Here is a 25,407-nt window from a genome sequence, read left to right as displayed (position 1 = left end):
GGGACTTACCGAAGCAGCTGTAGCTAGCTTTCCACTGCCCGGGGTGACGAGGGACGGTTGGCTGGGGGATGAAGACCTCTGCCAGGGAAATGACAGGTCCCAGGAGGTCTGCGCAGAGTGCAGGTAGGGGCTTGGGTAAGACTGAATTAGCAACAGAAGTAAATCGTAGGTCTGACTAGAACAAGGTAGAAGCTGGAATAAAAATATGCATGGTGGTGTGCGTGGGGTTGTCTCTGCTTTGCGGAATTCCTCGCACGGCTCACGCCAACCATCCGTCAGTCCCCTCTGCACTGAAGTGGCGGTTCTCTTGCCTTTCGCACCAGCTTTTCCCCAGCTGCTTGCTGCACTCCGGCCTTGCTCCTGGGTTTTATGCGGTCTTCAGAAATTACAGGGGGGGATAATGAAGCTCAGTTCAGGGACGTGATTGTGGGCTGGTTTGCGGAACAGCTGAAAACACACGATATTAAGCCTGATCCTGTATATGTGAAAGGCCGCCTGCTAGCTCCTGTGATTTAAACTATTCTGGCGTAGCCGAACCTCACTCCGGTGCTGGGCGAACGGCCTGGTTGTGTGTCCGGTGTCCGTTCCTGCTCCGGCGCGCTGCAGCGGGGCGTGCGGGACGGCCCGGGCTCGGGTGCAGCCCGCGGCTGTGCCTCTGGCTGCTCAGCACTGGGACCTGTGACAGCCCTTTCTGCTGATCATTCCCAGGGCAGCCTTTGTATTTATTTATTTACTTTGTTTCTTTTATTTTTTTACTTTATTAACTGCATATGGGACTTTATCTGGAAAAAATTGCATGCAATTTATGCATGCCTACAGTACCATGTGTTTTATATATTGGGTTTTTAGGAATGGTACTGATTCCTGAATTAATTTGAACAGCAAATTGTTGTTGTATCTGCACACAGTATGTATTTTCTTTTTTTAACATGTATTATATGACACAAATCTGGTGATGTTTTAATTGTGTTAATGTGGTGCCTCAGAGTCCTAGTAATGAATTTGAAACCCTACTGTACTAAGCATGGGTTTTTCACAGGGAATGCTTGAAGGCTTTGAGTGATTTGTGCAGTGAGAACGTGGATGCTTTTGTCCCTGCCTTGAGCTACGGACACGAACCCCCAGGGTCTGCAGGCTGCCCTTACAAAATCCTCCTTCACCATCCATCAGCATCAGGATGGTAACTCCTGTTCTCTACTCTAAGGAGAGATCTGCAGTGCATTGCACCTGGGTAGTTGCTGGCAATTCTTGCTTTCTCAGATGGCAGTCTGATGGATCTCTGTGGTCTTGGAGCAGCTGAGCACAGCTGTCCATGTTTGTGCTGCAGGCTGGACTGTGGCTGCCACGGGGGACCAGTTCACAACAGCTCTGCCTTGCCGCCTTACTGGGAGGCTTTAGACCGAGCCCACCTTCCAAAATCCTTCCTGTCCATGCTGTACCCAAGAGAAAGTGGCCTCTCTTCCTTCGTTCGGGGATTGAGTCGTTGTTGTTGGAGGTGTTTGTCCACTGCGACCCTGCCAGCTTTTCCCGAGCGAGCGGTGCTGTTGGCCGCGCGGTCTCTGCCGTGGTACCCGCGGGAGCTGCCCTCGTTCCTCAGCATCGCCGGGCAGCTCTGCTTTGGGATGGGCTTTTTCCAATGAGGTGTGCTTTTCAGGGAATCCAAGCTGCTGCCTACAGCTGCCTTCCCCTCCTCTTCCTAATTTATTTCCAAACAGGTATTATTGGCATCTATGAATTTTATCTGCAGTGGCTTTGATAATATTTTTTCTCAGATATTGATGGAACTATTGACTAACTGCAAGCCTTGTTTAAATCATTTTACCTTCTGTAGTAAACATTAATCATTATTGACACTGCTTTTTGAGAACTTAGCTGATATGTTCCCTGCTTAAAACATGCTTTATTGGTATTTATTTAGCGCTAATTTTTATCAGAATCTCTTGCAGTGTGAGTGCATCAAGAACCCTAAATGTATCACCTTTGTCCAGTTCCCTTTTCAACCAAACTTGTCAAAGAAATGAAACCAGGCTTGTTCAAGAAGATTAATTGTCCAGAAAACATTGTTGACTGAAGTACTTTAATTCAGTCATTTGAATCCAGTACTTTTTTTTTTTTTAATTATTTCTTCAAGTCTGGTATCATGGCAATGTGCCTATAGCTGCCCAGCCAGGCCTGGTTGCTCCTTTGAAATATTTCTCCAATACTTGTCTTTTTTCAGTTTTCTCAGTGGCTTTTCCAAGATCTATTAAAATATCTGTGTGCATGTGATCTCCCATTCTAGGGCTTCATGCAACAGGTCTGGACTTTGTTCTTAGCAAATGTTCTCTAATATCTTCCTTTTGTTATCAGAAGACTGAGGAATGAGTCTGTTTCCTTCCCAAGGACAAAGCAGAACTGCATTGAATGTTTTGCCTGACATCATTAGCAATGTGTTTACCTTCCTTTTTGCGATCTTCTCTTACTAAAATCACTTTTGAAGGTTATCATCAGGTCTTCAATTCAAAACCCTTGCTTTTGGTGGGTTATCTTACTAGAAGAGAAATACCATAGTAAACAGATTTTTCTTCGTTGAATTTCCTAATATATTTTGAAACATCTCCTGCAGCTTTGGACAATTGAGTATGTACATTGAATCCACTTTTGCTTTGAACGTCACAGCTGTTGATGTTAGCCTTTAATAGATGGTATCTGGATGCATAGATGGCAGCAATGTTAGAGCTGTCAATTCTGATTGCCTCCTCCATGGTGTTTAAAAGCATTGCTTAAATGAGCTCAGAGTCCTGAGCTGATCTTTAGCGTATCCGTTTCTTTCCCATCACCAAAAAAATGTGCAAAATCAACTTCTCGTTTGATGCATATTGGATGGCATTTTATAACTGAGACTCACAGGTCCGAATCACCTTGATGTGAAACTTGAAGCTACAAATCTTATTTAGTAACTTGCTGAGAGGCTTTCAGCTCTCTGGTGGAGTATTTATTGGATGCTATTCCTTTAGGCCTGTCGCTAAATTAAAGTGTATTTAGAGCGTCCGATTCTGGCTGAGCATTACGGCTGGTGCAGTAATTGTTAGGTGCTGCCGTGTCGTTGATGACGATTATGCCTGTTCCTTGTCCAGCTGTGCTTTCCTTGTCATCTCCCAGCTTTACAAGCTGCCTCTCTTCAGTCACCAAGTATTGCATGTGTATTTTATTTCTTGTGCCTCGAGTTGCCTTCATTTATTTATAAACAGAATAAGGTGCCCCAATAAGTTTGATTTCTCATGTTTTTCTTTAACCGAGGGAGTGTGAGGTGTCCTGTCTGCTTGACTTTTGCAATTGCTTATAGTTTGCCTTTGCAACAGGACCTGATAAATGATGGCTGGTGCTGGGAACTGTTTTGTTATGTGTTGTGCTGGTTTTGAGCCGCAGCCCATGAATCCAAATGGCACGTTACCCCTCCATCGGCTCCCTGCCTGTCCCGGCACCCCGGGGGCCCGGAGGTGCCGTCTGCGTACCCTGCTGTGGAAGCACTTTTAGCTAAATTGGTTCGGAAGGCTGTTTACCCTTCACCAGTCAAAGTCTCGCTCCTGCGCACACGCTAGCTCGCGGTAACCTGAGCAGGTCTGCGCTGACACAGTTTATCACTGACGTATGTCAAACCCAGATTTTCCCAGCTGTCTGCTGCCATCTGCCAAGTGCGGCTGGGGGCACACAGAGTGCAGTTTGCTGTGCAGGCCTGATGGCAGCTGTAAAATCGAGCAGTTTTGCCTGCTTAAGCACCAGCTCTTTTCTGAAATGAGCGTTAGCTGTCGCATGGCAGCGTCCTGCTCCGCAGAGCGCAGGCCGTGGCGGGCGGGCCCAGCGCGGCGGCTCCAGCGCGGCGGCTCCAGCGCGGGGGCTCCAGCGCGGGGGTTCCAGCGCAGCGGCTCCAGCGCGGGGGCTCCAGCGCGGGGGCTCCGGCGTGGGGGCTCCAGCGCCGGGGGCTCCAGCGCGGGGGCTCCAGCGCGGCGGCTCCAGCGCAGCGCTTGAGCTGCAGAGATGCCCACCCTGGTGCTCTACACGGCTTCTCTGCGCCAGGCACTGATGGAAATTCTTCTCCCGTCTCCAAGGGCGCTGGCCTCTTTTGACCACATCTCACAAAAGTTGCGAGATCGAACATGGTTTCTCTCCGGTTTGGTGTTTAGGAAGGCAAACCAAGTCAGCCGGTGTTCGGCACAGCGTGTGGGGGCTGCAGCTCTGTGGTCCGCACAGAAGTGCTCTGCATTGCCTGCAGCGCGAGGCAGGCACGGGGACCAGACCTGCAGGGGCGGCTCTCAGAGAGCTGACGCTGAGCTCATCCCAGGCTGTTACTCTGGCTAACAGGAGCAACTCTTCCAAATGCTGCCAAGGCCACGGGCCGTAACAAATGAACTCAGTTTTCACTTGTTTCTGAAAAGTGGAAGTGACCCTCGTGTCTAGTTGCAAGCATTAAGATGCAAACTTGGGTTATTAATGAGTAGTTAACATTGCTCAAATACCTGGGAAACTGTCAATAGATTTTGAGTATTTTGATTTTTCGCTAATAATACTTTTTGTCACAGTGAGCTGTTGTACTTCCCATAGCAGCTGACTCTGGCAGCTTCTAAGCACAGAAATCGTTGCTAATGTTAATTCAACTTTTCTGCATCCCAGAGAGGCAAAAATTAACCAACATGTTGCAGACTGCTCAACTGCAACATTTCAGTCATTTATCCAGAGGAAACGGGTAAATCAGGATTAGAAGCCGGAAGTCTGCATACCAGTAAACTCTAAGCTTCTAAAAACCACACAACTTTCTGAATTAAAGTGTTTTGGTTTTTATTTTCAAAAAAAGGACTCGTTTCCTTCTGTATCGTAACACTGGTGATGTTTTCCTTTTCATCACGGTAGGTAAAAATGGACATGTCACATTTAAAATGAGTTATAGCTAAGATAGCCGACCACAACATCCACAGCAGCACCACCCAATTAGAAAAACTACTCTAATCTAACCTGACGCTACTGTCATTTTTTAAAATGAGTCCTACTTCAATCATAAAATCCTCGGACTATAACATTACTTTCTACTCCATATGTCCTTATTTAGAGGAAAAAAAATGATTGCACCCTTAATTCAAAGGGAACGTTTCCCTGTGAGCCAGAACTCAATAAAATGTATCAAAAAAATTGTGGAAAAGGGCAAGCAAAGAAAATCAAATTGCAGCGTGTGAAACGATTTAAGGAGGGACCTGGGGAATACATAATCTCCAAACTGCCAAGTTAGAGCAAGTATAAAATATACAAACAAGCCTGATATTTTTCCCAGTTGATCTCATTATGAGGTATGCTTGGGATAGATAAATTTTGTTAGAAAGCGTTAAGGCTGGATTTTCAAGGAAACAAGTCAGAAGTAATGTGTTTAGCTGATTCCACCTTGTTTTGATACATGGGTCTTTTCAGGTTTAAAGTAGTACATTTTTAAAGCCAAATAGTTTGTTTTGTTTCAAGCATTAAAACCAAAGGCAACTGGGTGACTTTTTTTTTCCTCCCTTCTGGAAAACAGACGTTTATAATTTCAGTGTGCTCTTTAATCACTGGGTAGGGCTCTGTGCAGTATGTTTTACTGCCATTTATTGTTGCCTGCTTAAAATACACTGAACTGGCCTTGAGTGCAATCCCTTAACAGACTGTTTTGTCCACAAATAGTACTTTTTCCAAGTCTCCAATATATTTTAATTAAATTGTCCATTTGTATTTATTAAGGCAGTTTACTGTCTCCTGCTGCAGAAAGCTGCTACTGCTGATAGTCTACCAAGAGAACACAAGCTTGTCTGGGAGTTGATAAAAAAATACAAGCACATGGTAGAAAATGTCTTCCCAGAATATTATTTAAGCATCATTTTCATGTTTGTTGGGAAGGCGACAGGCCATACAATTTGTTTTGATAAGTTTTTGGAAGAGCTGCTCTTAATGATTCTTGTAGCCATGGGGAATCATAATCTTTGTTAATACGAAATGTGATCTGCAGAAACTTTTCTTCCTTAGATTGACCCTATAGAAACAGTTGAAGAAGGGTCCTTTGGCAGAGCAGATGATGAAGTCATTACACACTGCTGGGATGTAAAGCGGTGTTCAGCAGCATTAGTTTAGATAGATGAGCATGATAATGTGGATTCCTCCCTATCTCTGGTGATCTGAAAGCTTGGACCTAAACTCTGGGACTCGGACACCTCTCAGCTGTACCCGCTTGTCTCCAGGCAGCTTCTGCCAAAATAGATTTGCCATTGAAAGTCAGCAAAATCCTAAATCTGAAGGCTGTGTTTGGTCTGTCCCTTCTCTCAAGTGAAAGTTCATCTTCCAGAGCTCTAAAAAAGGAATTAAACTTTTTCCTCAAGAAGTTACCGTGTTCCTGAAGGGAGGCAGCGTGGCTCAGTGCCGCGCGGAGCTCTTTGCCCCTCCCGGTCTGCAAGGGCTGCTCGGGTTTGTGGGACCGTCCCCTGCTCCCCGGTGCAGCTCGGAGCAGGTGGGTGCCGTCCCTGCGGGTGCCTGTCCGCTGGCTGAGGTGAGAGGAGTAGCGGATCAATAGACCATCTGAGCCACCAGAACAGCCATCTCCGAGATGAGTATTTTAATAGTGTCTCTCCCTGAGGGTGCTGCCTTCTCTCTCGCCTTTAGAGCAGCATGGAGGGAGGTCGTCGGGAAATTTTTTTCCCACCGCGTGTGTCTGCAAGATCCGTTTTGTAAAAAGCAGACACAAACCCAAGCAACAGTGAGAGGTTTACAATCGGACTGCTGTGACTTTAAGAGCAAGGAAAAAAAACTGTTAAGGAAGGAAAATAAAAATCCCACAGCCTGTTGTAGCAGCTGTAGCTTCAGATCGTGTGGAAAATGAAGGCAGATGATTCAATTTGGCCTGTGCCCCGAGTACATTTCCAAATGCTTCTGTGTGTGCGCAAGATAATGAACAAATATATTGAGATGGCACAAGATCAGTCCGAGTTTGCCGCTGCACAAGCCGCGCAGCTCCCAGTAGGAGCGCACTAGCTGTGCTGGGTTAATGGGGGTGAGGGTCGGGGAGCCCAGCACCTTTCACAACAACTTAAGAAAAGAATTTGTCTCCTTTTGCCCCAAGCTCCCCGTGGCACTCAAACGGAGCTTGTGATAAATCGAAGTGTATTTATTAATAATGAGCAGGGGCAACGTGCCCACGATTTGAAAATAGGTGCGCCAAATAAAAATGTGCTTTCCTCTGACATTGGAAAAGCTTAAGTAAATGGAGAGCAGGCTGATCTATTATGATTAAGAAGCGGGGGCAGAGAGCCAGCGTAGTGGTAATGAAAAAGCCCTTTTAGGGAAGCAAGACCCATTCTGCCCACTCATATGTTCCTCCACCCCTACCCCATGAGAAGAAATAGGGAGGGGGAGGCTGGATGAGAGAGATGAAAAGACAGCAGCAGTCCAGGATAGCACAACCGGAGTTAAATGAGAGCTGGAATTATTACCGGAATGAGTTATGATATTTAATCATGCTACATGATGTCCAACAGCGCAAGGTTCATAATTCTTGGCTCCAAACATGGCTCGGGACTGTCGGCGAGCACCTGCAGCATGCGAATTGATCCTGGCCCTCCAAGCCTGCGCACCTTGCCCCCGGCCCTTCCCTGCCAAGCCAGCCCGCCTGCAGCGCTGGCTCGCTCCTGAGGAGCTGCGAGCGGCATCTTTCATGTTCTCAAACACAGATCTGTTGTTCCTGGTAAAAACTGGAGCGTAGCTGTTGCGGATAGCTGGGATCGCCTACCGCCAGTTTTTCTCTGCAGTGTGTGGTGGTGTCAGGTGTGTTATTTGTCTTGCGGGAGGTGACGTTGGTCTGGCTTTTAATCAGTCTTGGGTTTAATTAGTGCTTTTTGAGAATTCTGTTAACTTCAGCAAGGAAATAGGCTCTGCTTGAGTAAAGCTTTGGCACCTATTTAATGTTTCAGTAAATACATAGTGACATGAATGTCTTGCTGACATGGGATTTGGATGAGGACAGGATTTGGCCTTTGGAAGACAGAAATTACCAAATAACTTCATTCGACCTCTTGTGCCTTTTTATTTTGTTCCAGCTTAGCTGCCTTGCAGTGCCATCGTAGTCAGCCAACGTTTCAGAGAAGATTCCCTCCCTCCTCCCAAACCTCAGGAGACGAGACACCTTCTCAAGGCTCTCTCTTGCTGAGCTTTCTGCATTGGGGTTATTTTGAGACTTTTTTGCTGCTCTGCTGCCTCCTAAAATGTTTTGGGCAGACCTAAAGGCGGTGCAGGCAAACGTACTCAGATTTGGCCCCCGCGTGCTTCTCCGCGCTGCTTCCCGAGGTTGTGCTGGGCTCCGTTCCGCGGGCTGGCAGCGCTGGGAGAGGGCAGAGCACGGGCACGGGCTGTGTGGGAACGTTCGGGCAGGCAGAGGCAAGAGGCTGGAGGGGGTTCCTGCCTAAACGCTGCCTGCCGGTGATTTCAGGGCTTTTCTGAAGCAGTGGTGGGGCAGCGTTATCCAAGTGGAAAGGCGGCTTCCCTCAGACGGCCCTTCCCTGCTCAAGTGCATTTAGACAGGTATCTGGCTCCTCTACCTCAGGTATTTAATAATGGTGGCTGGTGTTGATCTAATGTCTGTGTAAGTCTCTGGCAATGTGTTGTACAAGAGGGCGTAGCATGTTTTGTGTATGAATTTGAGGAGTTTCTTGTTCGGCTGGGAGCCCACGTCACCTCTGCTCTGCAGAGCCTTTGCAGGCTCTAGAAAAGTAATAACCTTTGAAAGGGAGAGGAATACCCATTTTTATAGTAAAGCTCAATCAGGGAACATGGTCAGGAGGAATTTCTGCAACTTGAGCAAAAACACCCAGAGAAAATCACTAGAAATCAAGCAGCCAAGCCAGAAGCAACTTTGGGAAAGAAGATTTGGAGCAGTTTGCTAAAACCCAGGTCTGCAGAGAGTGCCCCTGAAACCAATGCATCCATTTAGCAGAACAACTTGTCCCCTTAGTTGGGTCCTGCATGTGGCTCATTAGGGTAATTACTGGTGAATTAAGGCAGGCTGGCTGAGCGCTGGGGCCGCGGGTGTGCGGGCTCCCCTGCTGGCAGGCAGCAGGTGTAAATGAGCAAGATCTGTCAGGAAGGCTGATGACCCTCTTAATTCACAGCAGCAAACTGGGGACAGAGGTAGTGCAGCAAGTTTAATAATTGATATTTACTTGGAAAGGTTAATGGCAGCAGTGATGCTTCTAATTTGCTTGCCCGTACAAGACCTTGTCAGGTCAAATTGTCTCAATTTGTTACCGTGGGTGTAGGTGTAGTTTTCCTTTAATGAAATTTGGAGAAAAGAAACAGGTGGTGTTGGGAGCTGAGTGTAACTCAAGAAAAACAGCAAAAGGTTGGAGTCCGGTAGCAGGTTGGGTGAGTCTGTGCTAACTTTAAACAGCTGGCAGTTTAGTCCTTTTGAATTAATTCTGGTGAACATTTGCGCTTGGGAACGTGAAAGGATTTGGAATGGTGTAATTTATTTTTCCTTTAATTCGTAGCTGTCTGGGAGTTGTTTAGGTCAAAAGTGTAATAATTTTGATGGGCTTTGATGTGTTCCTAGGTGGGAGTGGCAGGGTGGTGGATCAGAAAGCCATTCAATGAGTATTTCTGGACTGTATTTAGGGAAATTGTAATTCTGTCCTGTAATAGTTAAGTGGTTCCAGTTTCAGGGAGAAACAAAGCACCTGCTGTGTCTGGGAGCTTTGAAATCGGCAGGTCGGATACTTTACATCTCAGAGTTTCAGAAGAGCTGGCTGATGACTGGGAACCGGTGGAGCTGGGTTTTGAGTGAGCGTAGGAAGATCCAGGTGACAGAAGAAAGATGGTGTGCCAGTATTTTCAAATGGCTGTCATTAATGGGGTATCGCCTTTTGTCCTATTGGCTTGGTGTCAATCCTAGGTAAGCTAATGGGATAGCTGAAATTATAATTGGTTAATAAAGACCTGGAAAAGAATAAAATAAGTGAATTATAATCTTTTTATGTATTTAGGAAAAAAAAATCAAATTTTCTTAATTATATCTGGGACTAAAAATTTGATGAAGAATGGCCACATTACTGATGTAGTATAGTTAGATTTCTACGCTTGATGCTGTTGGCCTTTTTATTAAGGAAACAGGCAATGTGGCTTCAACATGATGAATTTCAAGTGGATTATTTCCTGCCAACTGTTGGCTGGAAATGCTTCTAGCAGATCCCAGCAGGGATTACCTCTCACTGCTGTTTTGTCTGAACATTTTGATGTAGGAGCAAAGATGAAAAATCGGACTCGATAGAAGTTTGCAGGTGGGCAGCATGTTGGGAAGGTGGTTTACAATGAGTGAGACAGGACACCGATGCTGAGAGCTGTGTTTGTGTGACGGGGTGGCCCTGAGTAAACAGGTATTTCTAACACTTTGGTGTTTTTCCTGAGGAAAAAAGTATATTGATGAAGTGTAAGATGGCAGAATGGCATGCAGAGTAAAACCTTTAACCAGAAATGTACTGTTGCTTTAACATGAGCATGATATTTCCTCCGTATTCAGATACAAGCCTGTACAGGGCTGTATGCTCCAGACTGGGTGAGTACTGGAGCTTGTTGTGCATATAGTATCTTCAATATTGTATTAACTATGACTAGGCTGTGGGCGCTTACCTGGCAGCTGTCGAGCGCCCGCGGGAGCGCGGTGTCCGGCAGCCGGTCCGTGCCGCAGCAGGGGCTGCGCGAAGGCGCCGGGGGGTCAGCAGAGCACCAGGAGCGAACTCCGCCAGCGCCCGGGACTGCAGCGAAACAGGACAGAAAGAAACAAGGGGGTTTTATTGCCGTTAAAAGTACCAATTTGTACAAGGCGACATTTTAAATAGTGTAATTTAAATAGAACCAAACTGATATGGATAGAACCTATTAATAAATTAAACACTTCTTTCCACCCAATATTTCACAAGGGAATTAGCAGAATAATTTGTTAGTAAATGAGCCCAGGAATTAAGCTGTGAATGACATATCTATCCTATCCTTCTCCTCCGCGTGTAACACTCTTTGCAGATGTAAGCGGAAAGTTGCTGTGATTTCAAACATTCGCGCCTCTCACTTCTGTACAAACACGAGCACAACTTCAGGTGAAGGAAAAAGGATGATTTAGTGGTTAGAGAACCAGCCTTGGCTGTAAGAGTTAATCAGGCTCAACTTCAAATTTTGTGTTACCTTAAGCAGGTGGTTTCAGGCCGGTATCCCTCACGGTATTCAGGCACGTGGCTGCCGTGCCAGTACTGACCTCCCAGTGCAGCTGGTGGGGCTGGACCGGGAGCCAGCGCCGCAGTGTCACAGCTGAGGTTTGCTGGCGGCGAAGGGGGTTTGTCTGTCCGCCCCGCTCTGGCGCTGGGCCCCAGGGCTGTGGCACACCGTGCCTGCTCCCCGCCGCGCTGGCAGCTCCTCTTCCCTCGTGGGATAGCGAGGGGGAATACGGACACTTCAGAGAAGCCCCATACGTTCAAAAGCACCCTCTCCACGGTGCCGTGGGTGAGGAGCTGAACATGGACTAAACCACTGTCAGCGACCTCGGGATCAGGTGGCAGAGCGGTGCTTGAAAATCTCCTTTCTCCCCCTCCTTCTTCTCCCTCTAGATGAAGGTCCCTACAAGCAGAAGTGGCAGAAATAGCGAGGAAGACAGCATCAGGGAGGCCACAAGCTCTCAGCGGAGCAGCTCGAGGGACCGGCTCAGTGATGTAAGTACCATTCAGGAGAAAGCATCGCTTCATTGCAGCAATTCCCGCTGCTGACATGGCTTTTCATAAATCTTGCTGAACAAATGTTGGCATCCAGAGGTCACTGTGTAATAACTTTTTTTTATGTCATGATTGAGTGTTATGGCATAAGTGGTTGAGCTGCCTTGCAAACGCTATAATCATGGTGCAAATAATATGATAAGTGAAAGATCAGAGATGGGAAAACAAAATGGAATTGTTATTCCTTGGGGAAAAATGGCTTGATGTCTTGTTTTGTTTTCTCAAAGAAGTTGTGTTTAAAAGCTTTTTGCAGTATCTTTGGGTTTAGCTGCCTCACGTAATCATGTAGTTTGGGTGCAAAGTCGGTTCATCTAATTTTATGCTTCCTGCCTCCAAGATATGAAAGTTTTCTGGAGGAAAGCTGTCTTTCTCTCAGGAAATCCAATGGTAGGTTGAGTGAAATGTTATGATAAAACAAAAGCAAACGGTGCCTTAGTGTGTAAACACACAAATGGGCTTTTGAGTCACCAAGAAATCAATGGCAGTGCTGGGATAATTTTATATGAAGGCTTTTTGTGTTAGCAATTAGCATTTCGCCTTCATTAAAACATGATTTTTTACTAATTAGGACCTTTCCCGTTAGGAGAGATTTAAATGAAGAACAATAATCAAACGCTGGCACGAGCATGTCTGAAATATTAAATTTGCCATTTCAATGGCAAGCCACAGAAATCCCAGAGCGAGTGGTTTTCATGTTGAGTTCTATTAATGTAAAATATGCTTCATAACTAAAACCTGTCACAGAAAACGGCTCACACCAGCTAAATTCAATTGGACAGTTAATTTAGCTTTAAAATTGAAAACACTACCTCCGCTTCAGGATGCAAAAGGAAGCGGGGGGGAAAGCCTTTGATAAGTGTAATGTATTTGCTATTAAGGCTTTCAGAGCCCATTCTACAGGAGGAGAAGGGAGAAAAAGGGGAAAAAATGGCTCCCACAAATGTGTTTAAAAGCTGAAAGTATTTATTAAAAATGTCAGCAGAAAAGTGCTTTTGGCAGATTAAAGCGGGATTCAGCTTGACAGCTCTGACAGGGAAATGTGACGGGGGAAAATTCTCTCTACATGTTTGGAGTGTGAATGGGGCGCTGTAAACAGCCGACGCAGTGGGAGGAAGAGAAAAGCACCGTGTCCTGTGATCTTCCAGGATTGTGAACCCACGCGCCGTGCCGGGGGAAGTCGGCGAGGGGAGGGCCCTTCGGACAAACCCCCTTGCTGCAAGGTGTCTTTGGCTGCGTTATTAGCCAACAATGATCTTAATTTTATATATATGTGTGTGTGTATATATATATCTGATTTTTCCCTTCCCCTTGGCCACTCCTGGCAGGTGTGTGAGCAGGGCTGCCTGGTGGCATTGCTGTACCGTAACGCACGGCCGTGGGATAACACGTCCAGACTTAGCAATTAGCTTAGGTCAAAGCGTTAAGTGGTCTTGGAGACTTTTCTTGTTAAGCCGATGCACTTCCAGGTTTTTTCTCCTCCTTTCCCTTTGCCCCCAAAGTTGCAAGCTGAGCCTGCAGGAATTGAGTCTGAGTACCTAATTCCTGCAGAGTCTTCAAAGCCAGTTCAGCAGCCAGTGAAATTCAGTGGGAAAGAGGCACTTTGTTTTTAGTCAGTGGGGACGCTGGGGCAGCGCCTGAAGGCCGGGGCACACTGCAGGGCTTTGCTGAAGCTGCTCTCGTGACCTGGCGACCCATTGCAAATGAGAATTTTTCAAATTAGTAATTAAACAGTTTGAAAAGTAAGGTTCATGAATCACAGAATGCTCCTCGTTCATTATGTGATGAGTGCAATTTAGTTTTAATTACGTATAAAGCTTCCTTGCGTACTAGTAAATGTTCTATGGTCTATTTAGGGACTGTCAGAAAGTCTCAGAAAGTCCCGTGGGTACAATTGGATGTTTTTCCCCATTTGCGTGCAAAGGAATAAGGAGGTGGCAGACTTTTTGTAGAGAGGGAGCAGGGAAGGGGAGAGGAGGAGATGACGTGCTGCTCGGTGTCGATTCCTGCAGGACGGTCTGTCCGGCCGTGCCTGTCCCTGCACGGCTCTGATGCTGCTTAAATAGACAGCGTGCAGCTGAACTGGGGCAACCCCTTACGTGTGGCACTGGGGACTAAAAAGCCACTGGGCAGGAGGGACATACAGGGAAGGCAGGGACGTGTTTCCTCGCGGCTCACAGTTCCAAATCAGGGCTGCAGGGCTGGCCGTGCAGACGATGCTCCGCGGCCAGAGGCACCTGGGCAGTTTCTTGCTCCCCCCTAAGTAGCTCTCCTGCTGCTCCTCGGTGCATTTGGCCTTCAGGACTGTTTTTCATGCTGTCTTTCCCTCCCATCTCTTTCCCCGTGAACTCGAGTGAACAATGGAGCAAATGAGGCGGGAGGCGGCAGGTTTGGCTGCTGCACGCAGCACACGGCCGGTGCGGTGGGAGATGCGTCGGGGCAGCGTCGGCCGCAGCGTCCGGCGGTGCCACCCTGGGCACCGCAGCCCGCCCTCCCTCCGGTGGCGTTGTCGGTCTCCATTTAGAAGGCGCTGTTATGAACAGCTTAGCTCCTCTGTGTGACTTGTTTCTTGAGGTGACTTGTTCAATGGGATGCCAGCAAGTTGTTCTTTATTTACATTAATGCATGTCATTAGTCTCTAATGGACCGCGAAGTCAAGAGGTGGCCTGGTCTGTCGTGAAGTAATTGCACTCTAAAGAAAACTGAAGCAAATGATTGATTACATCTTGCACACATACACACACGCACAGCCATCGGTCCATCTGCAACAAAACCCAGAGCGTTTTGCTGCTTCTTTGCCACAATGAAACTTCTGTGGGGAGAGAGTGCTACAACTTCATAGTGAGACAGCAATTGTCTGTCCTGTATAGTGCGTCTTTCCAGACATTACACTCAGTGCCATTTATTATGGGTCATTGGGGAAAAAAATGCTTATTATGATCTAGTGAAATCATCTCTGGCTGCAGAGGTTTGATTTGTTGAGGCTGGTATCTTCTCTGGGATGATGAAACTTCGGAGCAGAAAAACAGAGAAGTTTTAGCCCAGGCTTGAGCAGCAGCCGGGGTGGTGTGGGGACAGGGGATGGGAATTTCCAACTTGTTTATGTTCCCAGCGTTGATGTAAAATTCCCTTAAAATCCACTACAATGCTGACATCCCTATGACACATGTACTCTCAGGTCTTCTACAACCAACACAGAGTCAACAGCCTTTATCCAAAATGGGATTTTCCTCTGCTGTCTTTCATAGCAAGGTGATTGGAAGTTGCTAGAGAATTAAGAGCCAGATAAGCCATATTGCTATTTTGTTGTGTTGACCCAAGTAAAAGTGGAAGGCTTGGGCACTTTGTTTTGTTTTTTCCCCATGTTCCATAATTGTCCTAATCTTTTCTGATATCCTGAACAGTCCAAAAATCCACACAGAGCCTTGTATAATGGCTTTAAAAAAAGGTTTTTATCTTTTTCTTGACCCATCAGCTTAAGAACTGCCTGCTTTTTAATGGATTTTCTCCCTCACTAAATTGAATGGATCGTCCCTCATTATCATTTAAATAGAAGCCTCACTCCCTGTGAACATGGGAAATTTGAATGTGGTAGTAGAGCTGTGATAATTTGAAATATTCGGAAGGTGGGGCAAGGAGGGGGAGCAGGCGGCAGAGTGCAGAATTGCTGGATGTAATTGTCATGGATTCTCAATTTTGTTGCCACAAGATGGGAAAATAGACTAATAATTGTCTTCCAACCCTAGTAGAATAGTTGCCCTAGTTAGCTGGAGCTAACACTCTAATTGTCATGGGGGCACAGAGATGAATGAGGATGTATGCAGGGCACAGCCAGGGCTAAATTGAGTGATATACTAAGGCAAAGAGCAAATTGGCAATTATTGGCCCAGCTGAAAAGGTTGGCAGGTGTGCTGCTTTCTCACGAGCCCTTAGGGGGAAATTGGAAATATAAAATATCGACCATAAATACTCGCTGATTAGGAAATATGTTGCAAGAGGTGCTGGCCACTTAAGAGTCAAAACTCTCCTTTCCAAGGGATTGACTTCAGCTGCGCATAAAACCAGCAAGCGGTGCTACTAAGTTGTTCAGAGCTTTTTCTTCTCACCCCTCATCCCCCGGGCTATCTTTTCTAGTTTTCAATCATCCTATCCTCATATGTTTGTTTGTTATTCTTTAAACATAAAAAACTAAAACCAGCCTTTTAGGAAATGCGGAAATTTTTCTGTCTCTAAATGTTCTTTGATAAGTGTTTAGTATATTGTATAGACTAGATATAAAATTCTCTCTCTGGTAGATGAATACAGAATAAGTTCTGTGATTTCTAATTCAAACAGTTCACTGTGATCTGCCTTTCTTTGTGCGCCATCACAGGCACCATCTGCCCCTTCCCTCCTACTTTCTGTATCACACTTTCCCCCCTGGGGCAGAGGGATTAAAGCAGCAGCAGGGTACAGAGCGGCAGGTCCATTACGTGTGCCTCAGGCTGAAGTCCCTTGCCAGAACCACCATCAAATGAGCCTCTGAAGTGAGAACTGGACCATAGCAGCTCCACGTTTATCCACTTTGCAAACCTGGGCACATGTGGGACACCTGGTGTTGGCTCCAGACAAGGTGGCGATGGGACGGCAGAGCTTGGCACGTCTCAGGCCAGGAACACCTCGGCGTGAGGGATGTTACCAAGCGCGTTGAAGGAGCTTTTTGGGAGGCCTGGGCTAGCAACTCGTGGACTGCACATTCTTTGTGGCACTTGCTGTGGGTTGTTCCCCATGTGTAACACACTGAAATCTGATCCCCAGTCTGAAGAGTGGAATAAGACTGTTGTAGGGTTTAGCAAAATAAAGGTAGCAACAGGATAGTTTTAAGATCCCCTTCTGAAACCATGAGTCTTGGGAAACTGCTTTGGATCTACGTGCGAGGATTATGAAACATTTCCAGTCACATTTTTCTGTAGCAAAGGTTCATGTTTCTTCAACACGCTCTATACTTTTATCTTTGTGTTGCTCAAAATACCAAATACTTGCATGGAAACTGATGCAGCAGAAATTGTGAGTGGATTTGTAATGACTTGCATGAAGCTTCAGGTAGCAAAGCATAGCTAGGAAGAAGGAAAGTCTAGAGAAGGTTTTGTGAAGCTGGCCGAGGGGTGGCGGTTTGAACGGCAGCAGCACTCGTGCGTGTTCTGTGTGTTTTGGAGATGTGAGGTCTTTTCACAGTGTCCCTGGCCTACCGGATGCCGTTCGTTCATTCCTGGTCAGCAACCATCTTTCCTTCTGCTGCCTGCGGCCATCAGGCTGTAGGAATTGAAGTGTCTTGGTTCAAAACTGTTCTGCAGCTTATCAAGCCAGTTACAGATGTTTAGTCCTTGTGTAGTTTGATATCTTACTGAACTGGTTTTGCAGTATATCCAAGCATAACTCTCTTTGTTTATCCAACATAATAAAATAGTTGAATTAAAGAAGGACCATGTTCAAGTTTTGCGTGACATCCAGAATCATTCATCATGTATTGTGGTTATCTTGTCAGATCCTTGTTTCTAACCTAAGTGAGCATCAGATGCACTCTGTGACCTTCGCCAGGTCAGTTGAACTCGTCGTATGAACAGGTGGAAGTGTGACTACGGAAATCAATTGTGTGAAGAGATTCTATGTTAAGGTCTGGGATATCTTCTGCCCTTGGCCCTTTTTGCCCTCCTCCCCACTTACTCCTCTCATTACAAGACACTGGAGTTTTGAAGGGGAGTTGCTTGGAAAGCAAATAGCAGATTTCTCCAGTATTCAAAGCTGAACCAATATTCTCTTGTTGAACGTTCTGTAAATGCCCAAGTGGACGGGTGAAAAAATAGTTCCTCGTGCCTCAGTCCTGCCCACCTGCAGGTTGGGGTAACCGAGAAGTGTAAGACAGGTACAGCTGAGGGGAGCATCCATCCTGAACAAATGCTACGAAACATAATTAAAAATTAGTTCTCTTCGTATTATTGATTAACTCTGCTGAGTGTTAAACAACCGAATCAGGCTTGTGGCATTGGGCCCTGTGGTAAGTTTGGGCCTGTGATTCAGCAAGGCCAGATTAGGCACTAAACAGGAGAGAAGCGAATACTAAAAACAAGAGCTAATTTTATGGTTGCGATGCCATCACCTGCTTTTGTTTAATCCCCTTATAGTTAGTTCATATATCAGAGATCCAAGTTGAAACCTGCCTGACTCAATTGAGAGTGAGGAATTGACTTGAGGTGCCCTATTACCTTGATTATTACCAGATATTAAACCCCTTCCTATTGTCTTTCTAGTTCAATAAATAACCCAATGGCTCTAAGAAACTGAACAGAGGGTGACTGGGTTGATTTCTTTGCATCCTGAGAACAGTGGAAGGCCATGCTTTTGTTTATGCAAGGGAAATAACTTTTCATGTCAGTTTAATAGATGATTTCGGAAAACCTGCTGAAGCTTATTGGTGAGATTTTGTCATGATTTTCTTTTCTAAATTGCAATCACAGTGTTTATCAGGAATAAAGGAAGAAATCTTTTCAATCCAGTTGCAGATTGCAGTGTAACTCGAACTCTCAAGCACACTGGAGGGGGGATAGTAGAGTCTTTCCACAGTAAGATTTTGTCTTTGCTGCCAGAAAGGTGTAGCTTTTTTATATCCACTGTAATTAACACAAGAGCTATCCCAGGGTAGAAATAATTCACTCTGTGACATAACTGAAATGTCTTGTCTGTGCTGCCTGGTTTTGTTTTTAACCTTGGGCTTAAAAGGAACCAAAAATCTTTAGTTGTAAAAGAGCACATCATCTGCAAAATATTATAAGCCATTTATCTTTATGCACAAATGCCATCTAGCCCTGTAGTTCCACTTATGCGTCATTAAATGCACAGACCACACTCATTTTGCCCCTAACTAGTAACAGCCTCTCTTCGAAACCCCAGAGCATTCCAGATGGTGCTGGAAGAGGCACAAGAGGCAGCAGAGCGGCCTCTGCCGCCCCAGGGCTCGGCCGGGGATTGTGTCCCCGCAGCTCCGCCGTGCGTGCCGGGGGCTGGCACAGCCTGCTCGGGCGGGCAGCGCTCGCGCTGCGGGCACATCGCTCTCCCCGTCTCCCGCCGCTTCTGCAGTGCTGGGTTTTGCAGGCGGGAAGGATTTTGGCAAGACGTGATGTGGCAGCGGCTCCTGCGTCTGGCTGCAGCGAGCTGGCCAGGTGGGGCCACGGTCCTCTGAGCTGCGTTTGCCTGGGTGTGTGCTGCCGGCGGTGCTCCCTTCAGGCAGTGGGTGCAGGCCGGCGCTCGGGTGCCTGGGTCGAGGCTGTCAAGCGCTGGTTTGGGTTTTGGTCTCGGGTGAACCAAAGCTAGCAGGGAGGTGTTGTGCCGGTCGGTGCAGCACTAACGTGGAGGTGGCTAGCTGGGTACCGCAGTGACCATCGTACCCTGCTGCTTCAGGTACCTCCAGACAGGAGAAAATTGACCAAAATAGCAAATAGACTATTTAGAGAATAAGAATTTTATGATAGTCCTTCATGTAAGTGCCCCTGTCCTGTAGGTAAGAGCCTCTCTAAATCATTCCTGCTGAGGATCTGCCCCAGTAACTGCTCTTGCCAGGCAAGTGCTCATTTATAGCCAAAGATTTCTTCAACTTTGGGTAGATGCCAAGTTAAACTTCCACTGATATTTCTTATATTTGCAGCCACAATTGATTACTTTTCTCATTATTTGATCTTGATATAGAGACATATGGATTGAGCTATGTTTATATCAACCCTCAAAGATTTTTTCTTTAGGAACATCCATTGCAGTTGCACTCAAACTGTTCTGCTCTGGCACTCGTAGCTGATATTAGCTGGGACTTTCCAAGTTTCCACATGCGGCAGTGGGTATGGATCCTAAAGAGCCCACAGTGTTCCCAGCTAACCAAAAAAGCAATAGCGGTTTGTTAGATGTGCAGAAAAATGCATGCAAGCAGCCCTGGAGAGTGTGGGACGTGGCTGTGCATAAAGCTAATTGTTGGAAAGAATTTTATGAGTTGAATCCAAAATGTTCACTAGTTACTAACTTTATACATGCAATAAAAATTCGGGGGAGGGGGAGGACACCACACAGATGAACAACGCTTTTTCCCTGTGATTTCCAGGAAATGTAATGTTAAAACTTGTAAGGGAGGAAGAAGTTCTTAGATGTGAAAAATGCTAGAGCAATTTGCTATTCAGTTTTAATTATTTCTGATGTAACACTTTTATTCAGCAACTGTTTTTATTGTGTTCCACTCAGTGGTTTTAAATCAGTGGTCTGCAGATTCCTGGGGTTCTTGGACAGCTCGGAATGCCTGAAAATTATCTAAGAAAAGCAGGTCTGTTGTAAGCATGTTTCAGTTTGGTGTCCCAGGGTGTGCTCCATCCCAGGAAGATATTTTGGGTGCGCCCAAGATTCCAAGATTGAAAATAACTGCTCAAATGAAAATGTTCTGAGAGGCTGTTTCCCTAGAGAAAACCTTCTAATGAAACCTCTTGTTTCTGGTTTTGGTTATTCTTTCCAATTTGTTAGACCTTGTCAATCTTTGTTAAATCTGAGTTGATGGGGGGGAAGGAGAGTAAGAACTGCCACCCTTTCTACTTTTCTCCTCCCGCCTCCCCAGGCAGGTAATCTGCCCTCTCCTCAGCTCTGTGGGTACCGTGGGAGAACCGTCTGATCAAGCTATCCAAAGTGTCAGAACAGATAATTGTGTTCAGCTGTTCACCGTACTTATGGAGACAGCAGGATACTGTTATTAACCTTTTTTCTATACAAGGCTGAATTCCATGAGTTGTTCGTGGTTTATTTATATTTTATTTAGAAGGAGGGGTAGGTTTGTCTTAGTTTCTCAAAAAAAGGGAGATAAATGCTACTGCCCTTCATTTCAGCAGTCTGTAGCTTTTTTTCTGAGCAGTTTACATTAAAGAGGTTTATCAATAACTCTACTTTTTTGTAGTGTGGCAGAGGCCAAACCAATGTGCAGTATGCACAAGGTGGGAAGTTAACGCTGTTAGGGGTTGGTTATTGCTGGGTCAGGCTCCCCAGTGAAAGCTGTCCTTGCTTTGTGTTAGACTGGTGCAGAGCTGCGTGTAAGAGCTGCGTGTAAGAGCTGTGCGTAAGGCCTGTGCAGAGCTGTGTGTAAGCTGTGTGTAAGAAAGGCCTGTGCAGAGCTGTGTGTAAGAGCTGCGTGTAAGAAAGGCCTGTGCAGAGCTGTGTGTAAGAAAGGCCTGTGCAGAGCTGTGTGTAAGAAAGGCCTGTGCACAGCTGCGTGTAAGAGCGGCCTGTGCACAGCTGCGTGTAAGAGCGGCCTGTGCAGAGCTGCGTGTAAGAGCGGCCTGTGCAGAGCTGCGTGTAAGAGCGGCCTGTGCAGAGCTGCGTGTAAGAGCTGCGTGTAAGAGCGGCCTGTGCAGAGCTGCGTGTAAGAAAGGCCTGTGCAGAGCTGCGTGTAAGAGCGGCCTGTGCACAGCTGCGTGTAAGAAAGGCCTGTGCAGAGCTGCGTGTAAGAGCTGCGTGTAAGAAAGGCCTGTGCACAGCTGCGTGTAAGAAAGGCCTGTGCACAGCTGCGTGTAAGAAAGGCCTGTGCAGAGCTGCGTGTAAGAGCTGCGTGTAAGAAAGGCCTGTGCACAGCTGCGTGTAAGAAAGGCCTGTGCAGAGCTGCGTGTAAGAAAGGCCTGTGCAGAGCTGCGTGTAAGAAAGGCCTGTGCACAGCTGCGTGTAAGAAAGGCCTGTGCAGAGCTGCGCCGCGGCCTTCCTGCTGTCTGGCGCCCTGGGCCAGCGGGGAGAGGGTGAATGGGGAGCCCTCCTTCCTCCAGCAGCACACTCATGTGATGGCCGGGCATTGCTGTTGTCTCTTCTTCACTTTGGGAACTTTCCTCCCCAGGAACTTGACTGGCACATTGCCTCTGGTGTCTAGGGTGGTTGCAAGAGAGCGGCACAGAGCGTGCACAGGCAGAGCAGCGAGAGAATCGCGTCTTCCATTGAGCGCAGGAGTCTGGAAAGGTTTCTGCGTGTGTCTGGGTGCCTTCTGATCAATAGGTTTGCAAACTGGTAGTACAAAGGAACTGTTATCTTACTGGTGGAAAACAACAAGTATTTGCAGTAGGCTGCGATCATTTTGTATGAATCTCTTTGGGAGCATTGTGCTCTTGTGGTGATATAGTAACACGATAACTTCTGGCACTGCAGCAGAAAGAGAAGCAATCCTCAGCCTGCAACAATTTGGTATTTTTGTTCAGGTTTTGGTACCCACTAGAACATAAGTCTTGGAAAGGGGACTGCTAAGACTCTCTGCATCTTATTTAATAAAATCACGTAGTGAGGGCATCATGATTATAAATCACACTTGGAAATTGGCCTGTGCTTGCTGGGTCATGCGGTGTCATGTGCCACCACTAGTCCCGGATTCTTTTTAATTTCCGAAAAGAAGGCATATAGCAGCAGCTGGAGATAGATGCGGAATTCATTTAGCTGTTTCGAGAAAGCCACTGCCAGTGAAAACCAGCAGCTCGGCAGCGTTGGGTTGTAGAGAGGGAGAAGGGATCCAAGTGACTGGAGACAGCATAATGAAAAGAAAATGAAGCAAATGACTTGGCAGCGTGTGAAAAGAGGTAAGGATGTGGTAGAGAAAGGAGCAGGAGGAGCTGAAATGAAGAGTAGGAGTAAACAATGTAATTTAACTTACTCAAAAAGGACAGAATGCTTATTAAAGCTCTGAGAGATGATAAATTAGTGCTTTACTGCTATTGTTGTTTCAGATAGAGTTGTCATTTGTAATACTGCAGCAGTGAAAGCTGGAGGCTTTGGAGGGGAATGGGAAGTGGGATTTATGGTTACATAATTGAACGTTGGAGTCAATGAGGCAAAATGTGCAGCCGTGGTTCAGGAGAGCATCCTTGCACACGCGTGCTGTTCCTCGGAAGCTGCCATCGCTTGCTCAAGAGGGACAGCTCACACGCGTGCGCTGCCGCTCTGTAGGTGTGTGCCACGCTGAGAGCTCTTACCGCAGTTGGAGGTGCTGTCGAAACCCTGCTCTGTCTTGTGAAACCCTTGTCTGAAACAGCCCCGGAGCCCTCACCTGGAAATGCTCTTTTGCTGTTACTCCTGTGGCGGCACGCAGAATGTCAGAAGATCATTTGAGGTGCTCTGGTTGTGAAGTTTTCCCCTAAGGAATACTGGGCTGGGGGAGGGAATCGCAAAATGATTCTTATCTTACTTTACACAGAATCTCTTGCATTACTTACTGTGGCATATTGTTTCCTCCCACAGAGTTCTGCTCAATCGCTTTCAGGAAGAGGCTACTCCGTAAGTTATTTTAAAGCTATTTTTTTCACTTCTGTTGATGTTGATTGCAGAGGTTTACAGTACCTATTGCATATCCACTGACGTGAAAGAAATGCAGAACGTAAAAAATGAAGTTGGAATTCAGAACTGTCATGGACCTGGCAGGGGACAGCCCTGACACATGGGAGCGCATTAAGAGTCTGGGGGCTTCTTTGATTTAATTTTATGCTTATAGGCAGGGGTTTGTTGTTTTATAGTGGATTACAGCTAGATAGTCACCTCCTGAGAATTAAAAGACATAAGTCGGGAGAGTTTTCAACACCAGTGGGAGATGTTTCCTTCCTCTACTCCTTTCCCCATGTAGGTTTTCATTTGTGCGTTAAATACAAGAATCAAAGACAAATGTTACTGCATTTTAAGAACTGTGACCCTCACCAGCGTGAACCAGAAAAGTCAATATTCTCTTATTTACAAGCTCTGAGTTATAAAACATGGTCCCTTGTTTTCAAAGGAGGGTGTTGCTGGTCGTTTCTTCACAGGAGTGCCACAGGCACCCATGTTCTAGGGCTGTGTGACAGTGCTGGGACACATCTGCATGTGTCTGCAATGTCACGGTGGTGTTTCTTGACCGTTTCTGTTCACATGTTTCTTATTTGTATGTGCAATAATGACATTTCTTCCTGTAGAGGTGGTATATTTGTTTATTTTGGGTGCCTTTGCTCAGCTCTCCCAAAGAGCATGCATAGAGACATTATTGTATATATTAATAAGGAAATAGGAGAGGGTGTGTGTGGCTTAGCAATGTCAACATGAAAATTCCTGGAATCGCATTTTATCTGACTCTCGTAAGAAATGTATGGTGTGTAGATATGTCATGATACCCTGGTTGTTCAGCCAATAAATCATGTATACCCTCATTGCCAGTGCAAAGGTCGTAGGTGAAGGCGCAGGCTAATCTTGTATGCAAACCTGAACAAGAATGTCTCAGTCCGGCTGACAATTCCTGCGTACCCTTACTGACAATAGTTGCTATTTTCATGACCTCTGCTGTGATAAAATTTTGCCTTCTAGGTAAATGGTCCCAAACTCTGTTTCTGACCAAGAGCTATAACTGCTCATTTTTCATAAACCAGAACAAGGGTGGATTTTATGTGCATCAGGAAGTTGATGTGGAGACCTGGTACACGTTTTTGGTTGGTTGGTTTTTGATAATGACATGAATGATTTTCTTTCAATAGTTGATATTGTATGATTAGAGTTGTATGATGGAACCTCTGAGCTCCCACCTGGTGTGTGTACACATAAAACATTACTAGGCAGTGCAGAATTTATGGTCTGATTTCATAGTGACACTGTCTCATGCTATCATACATATTACCAGGAATTCATAATACAAGACTAAGTACGTTTTAACCATAAAGCTGTTACAAAATAACATATGACTTGAAAAGTCTTATGTCTCCTAAGTAACTTCCCGTCTAAATCTTTCCAGCATTCAAGGTGAGTATCATTACCTAATTCATTGAGCGATGGGGAGTCTTTGCTCTAGGACCAGTTGAGCGCTGCTTCCCGTACACATGGATTCACCTCAGCTTCTGAAGGCAGATGCTGTATGTTCTAGTTGTCTGTACAATGCCATGCATGCCCGTGGCACCACATAAATAATAATGAATCATCTTCACAGATTTTTATGACTGAGGGCATGGTTTGGGAATTAAACAATTTCCTACTGGCTGTAACATAGGTTGTGAAATCTTAATGGAAAAAGGCCAAACAATTCTTTTTAGAGTCTCAAGGCAATAAATCATAGGACCGTTTTCCTCCATTGCTGGCTGTTAAGAAATTTACTTTTGTCTCTCAGATAAATGATTTTCAGAAAATTTCTAGCTCGTTCTCTGTGCGTGTGTGGGGACAAGGTTCTTTTATTTAGCCAACCCATAACTTCTCAAGGGAGGTAAGAGCTTTCTGTGTGCCAAGGCAGGATTTTGAGATCATGAGCAGCATGAGCTGGGGTTGCTTTTCCTTATGGGTTGTCATTTTCCCTATTAAACTGCCTTCTGGCTCACCATGTACCAGCTGTTGAGGCTGACCGCTTCCCTTCAGACTCGGATGCTGCTCTAAATTGATTGAGCATTAAGCAGAGACTGCCCCTTCCAGCACTACCAGGCCTCGCTGGCCCAAACCTGCATTGGAACCTGATTCTCCCGGGTGGAGCGAGATGTTCAAGACAACTGGCCCCAAACCAGGAGTTGTCCATAATATCTGGTAACAGTTTTCATTTTCTCGTGAAGCCAGCTGTATATGATACAATAAGTCAGTATTTTGGCTGTTTACATCA

At 46.0% G+C, this 25,407-nt stretch overlaps 1 protein-coding gene across 12 annotated transcripts in view; it reads left to right on the top strand.

Annotated features, from left to right (window-relative positions):
- FBRSL1 (fibrosin like 1) overlaps positions 1-25,407 on the top strand; it is a 510,952-nt gene that overhangs the window by 215,815 nt on the left and 269,730 nt on the right. For 10 of the 12 annotated variants that reach the window (XM_065646380.1, XM_065646379.1, XM_065646384.1 and 7 more), the window contains exons 3-4: positions 11,631-11,732; positions 23,055-23,090. In XM_065646380.1, the coding sequence (XP_065502452.1) occupies positions 11,631-11,732; positions 23,055-23,090 (138 nt within the window). The remainder of the gene's footprint in view (positions 1-11,630; positions 11,733-23,054; positions 23,091-25,407) is intronic. The other 2 variants (XM_065646387.1, XM_065646383.1) reach the window with 1 other exon arrangement.

This window comes from Caloenas nicobarica, chromosome 16, assembly GCF_036013445.1.
Source record: "Caloenas nicobarica isolate bCalNic1 chromosome 16, bCalNic1.hap1, whole genome shotgun sequence".
In the NCBI taxonomy this organism is placed as follows: domain Eukaryota; kingdom Metazoa; phylum Chordata; class Aves; order Columbiformes; family Columbidae; genus Caloenas; species Caloenas nicobarica.
Note: the sequence above shows the minus strand (reverse complement) of the source record. Positions and strands in the feature narration are given on the sequence as shown.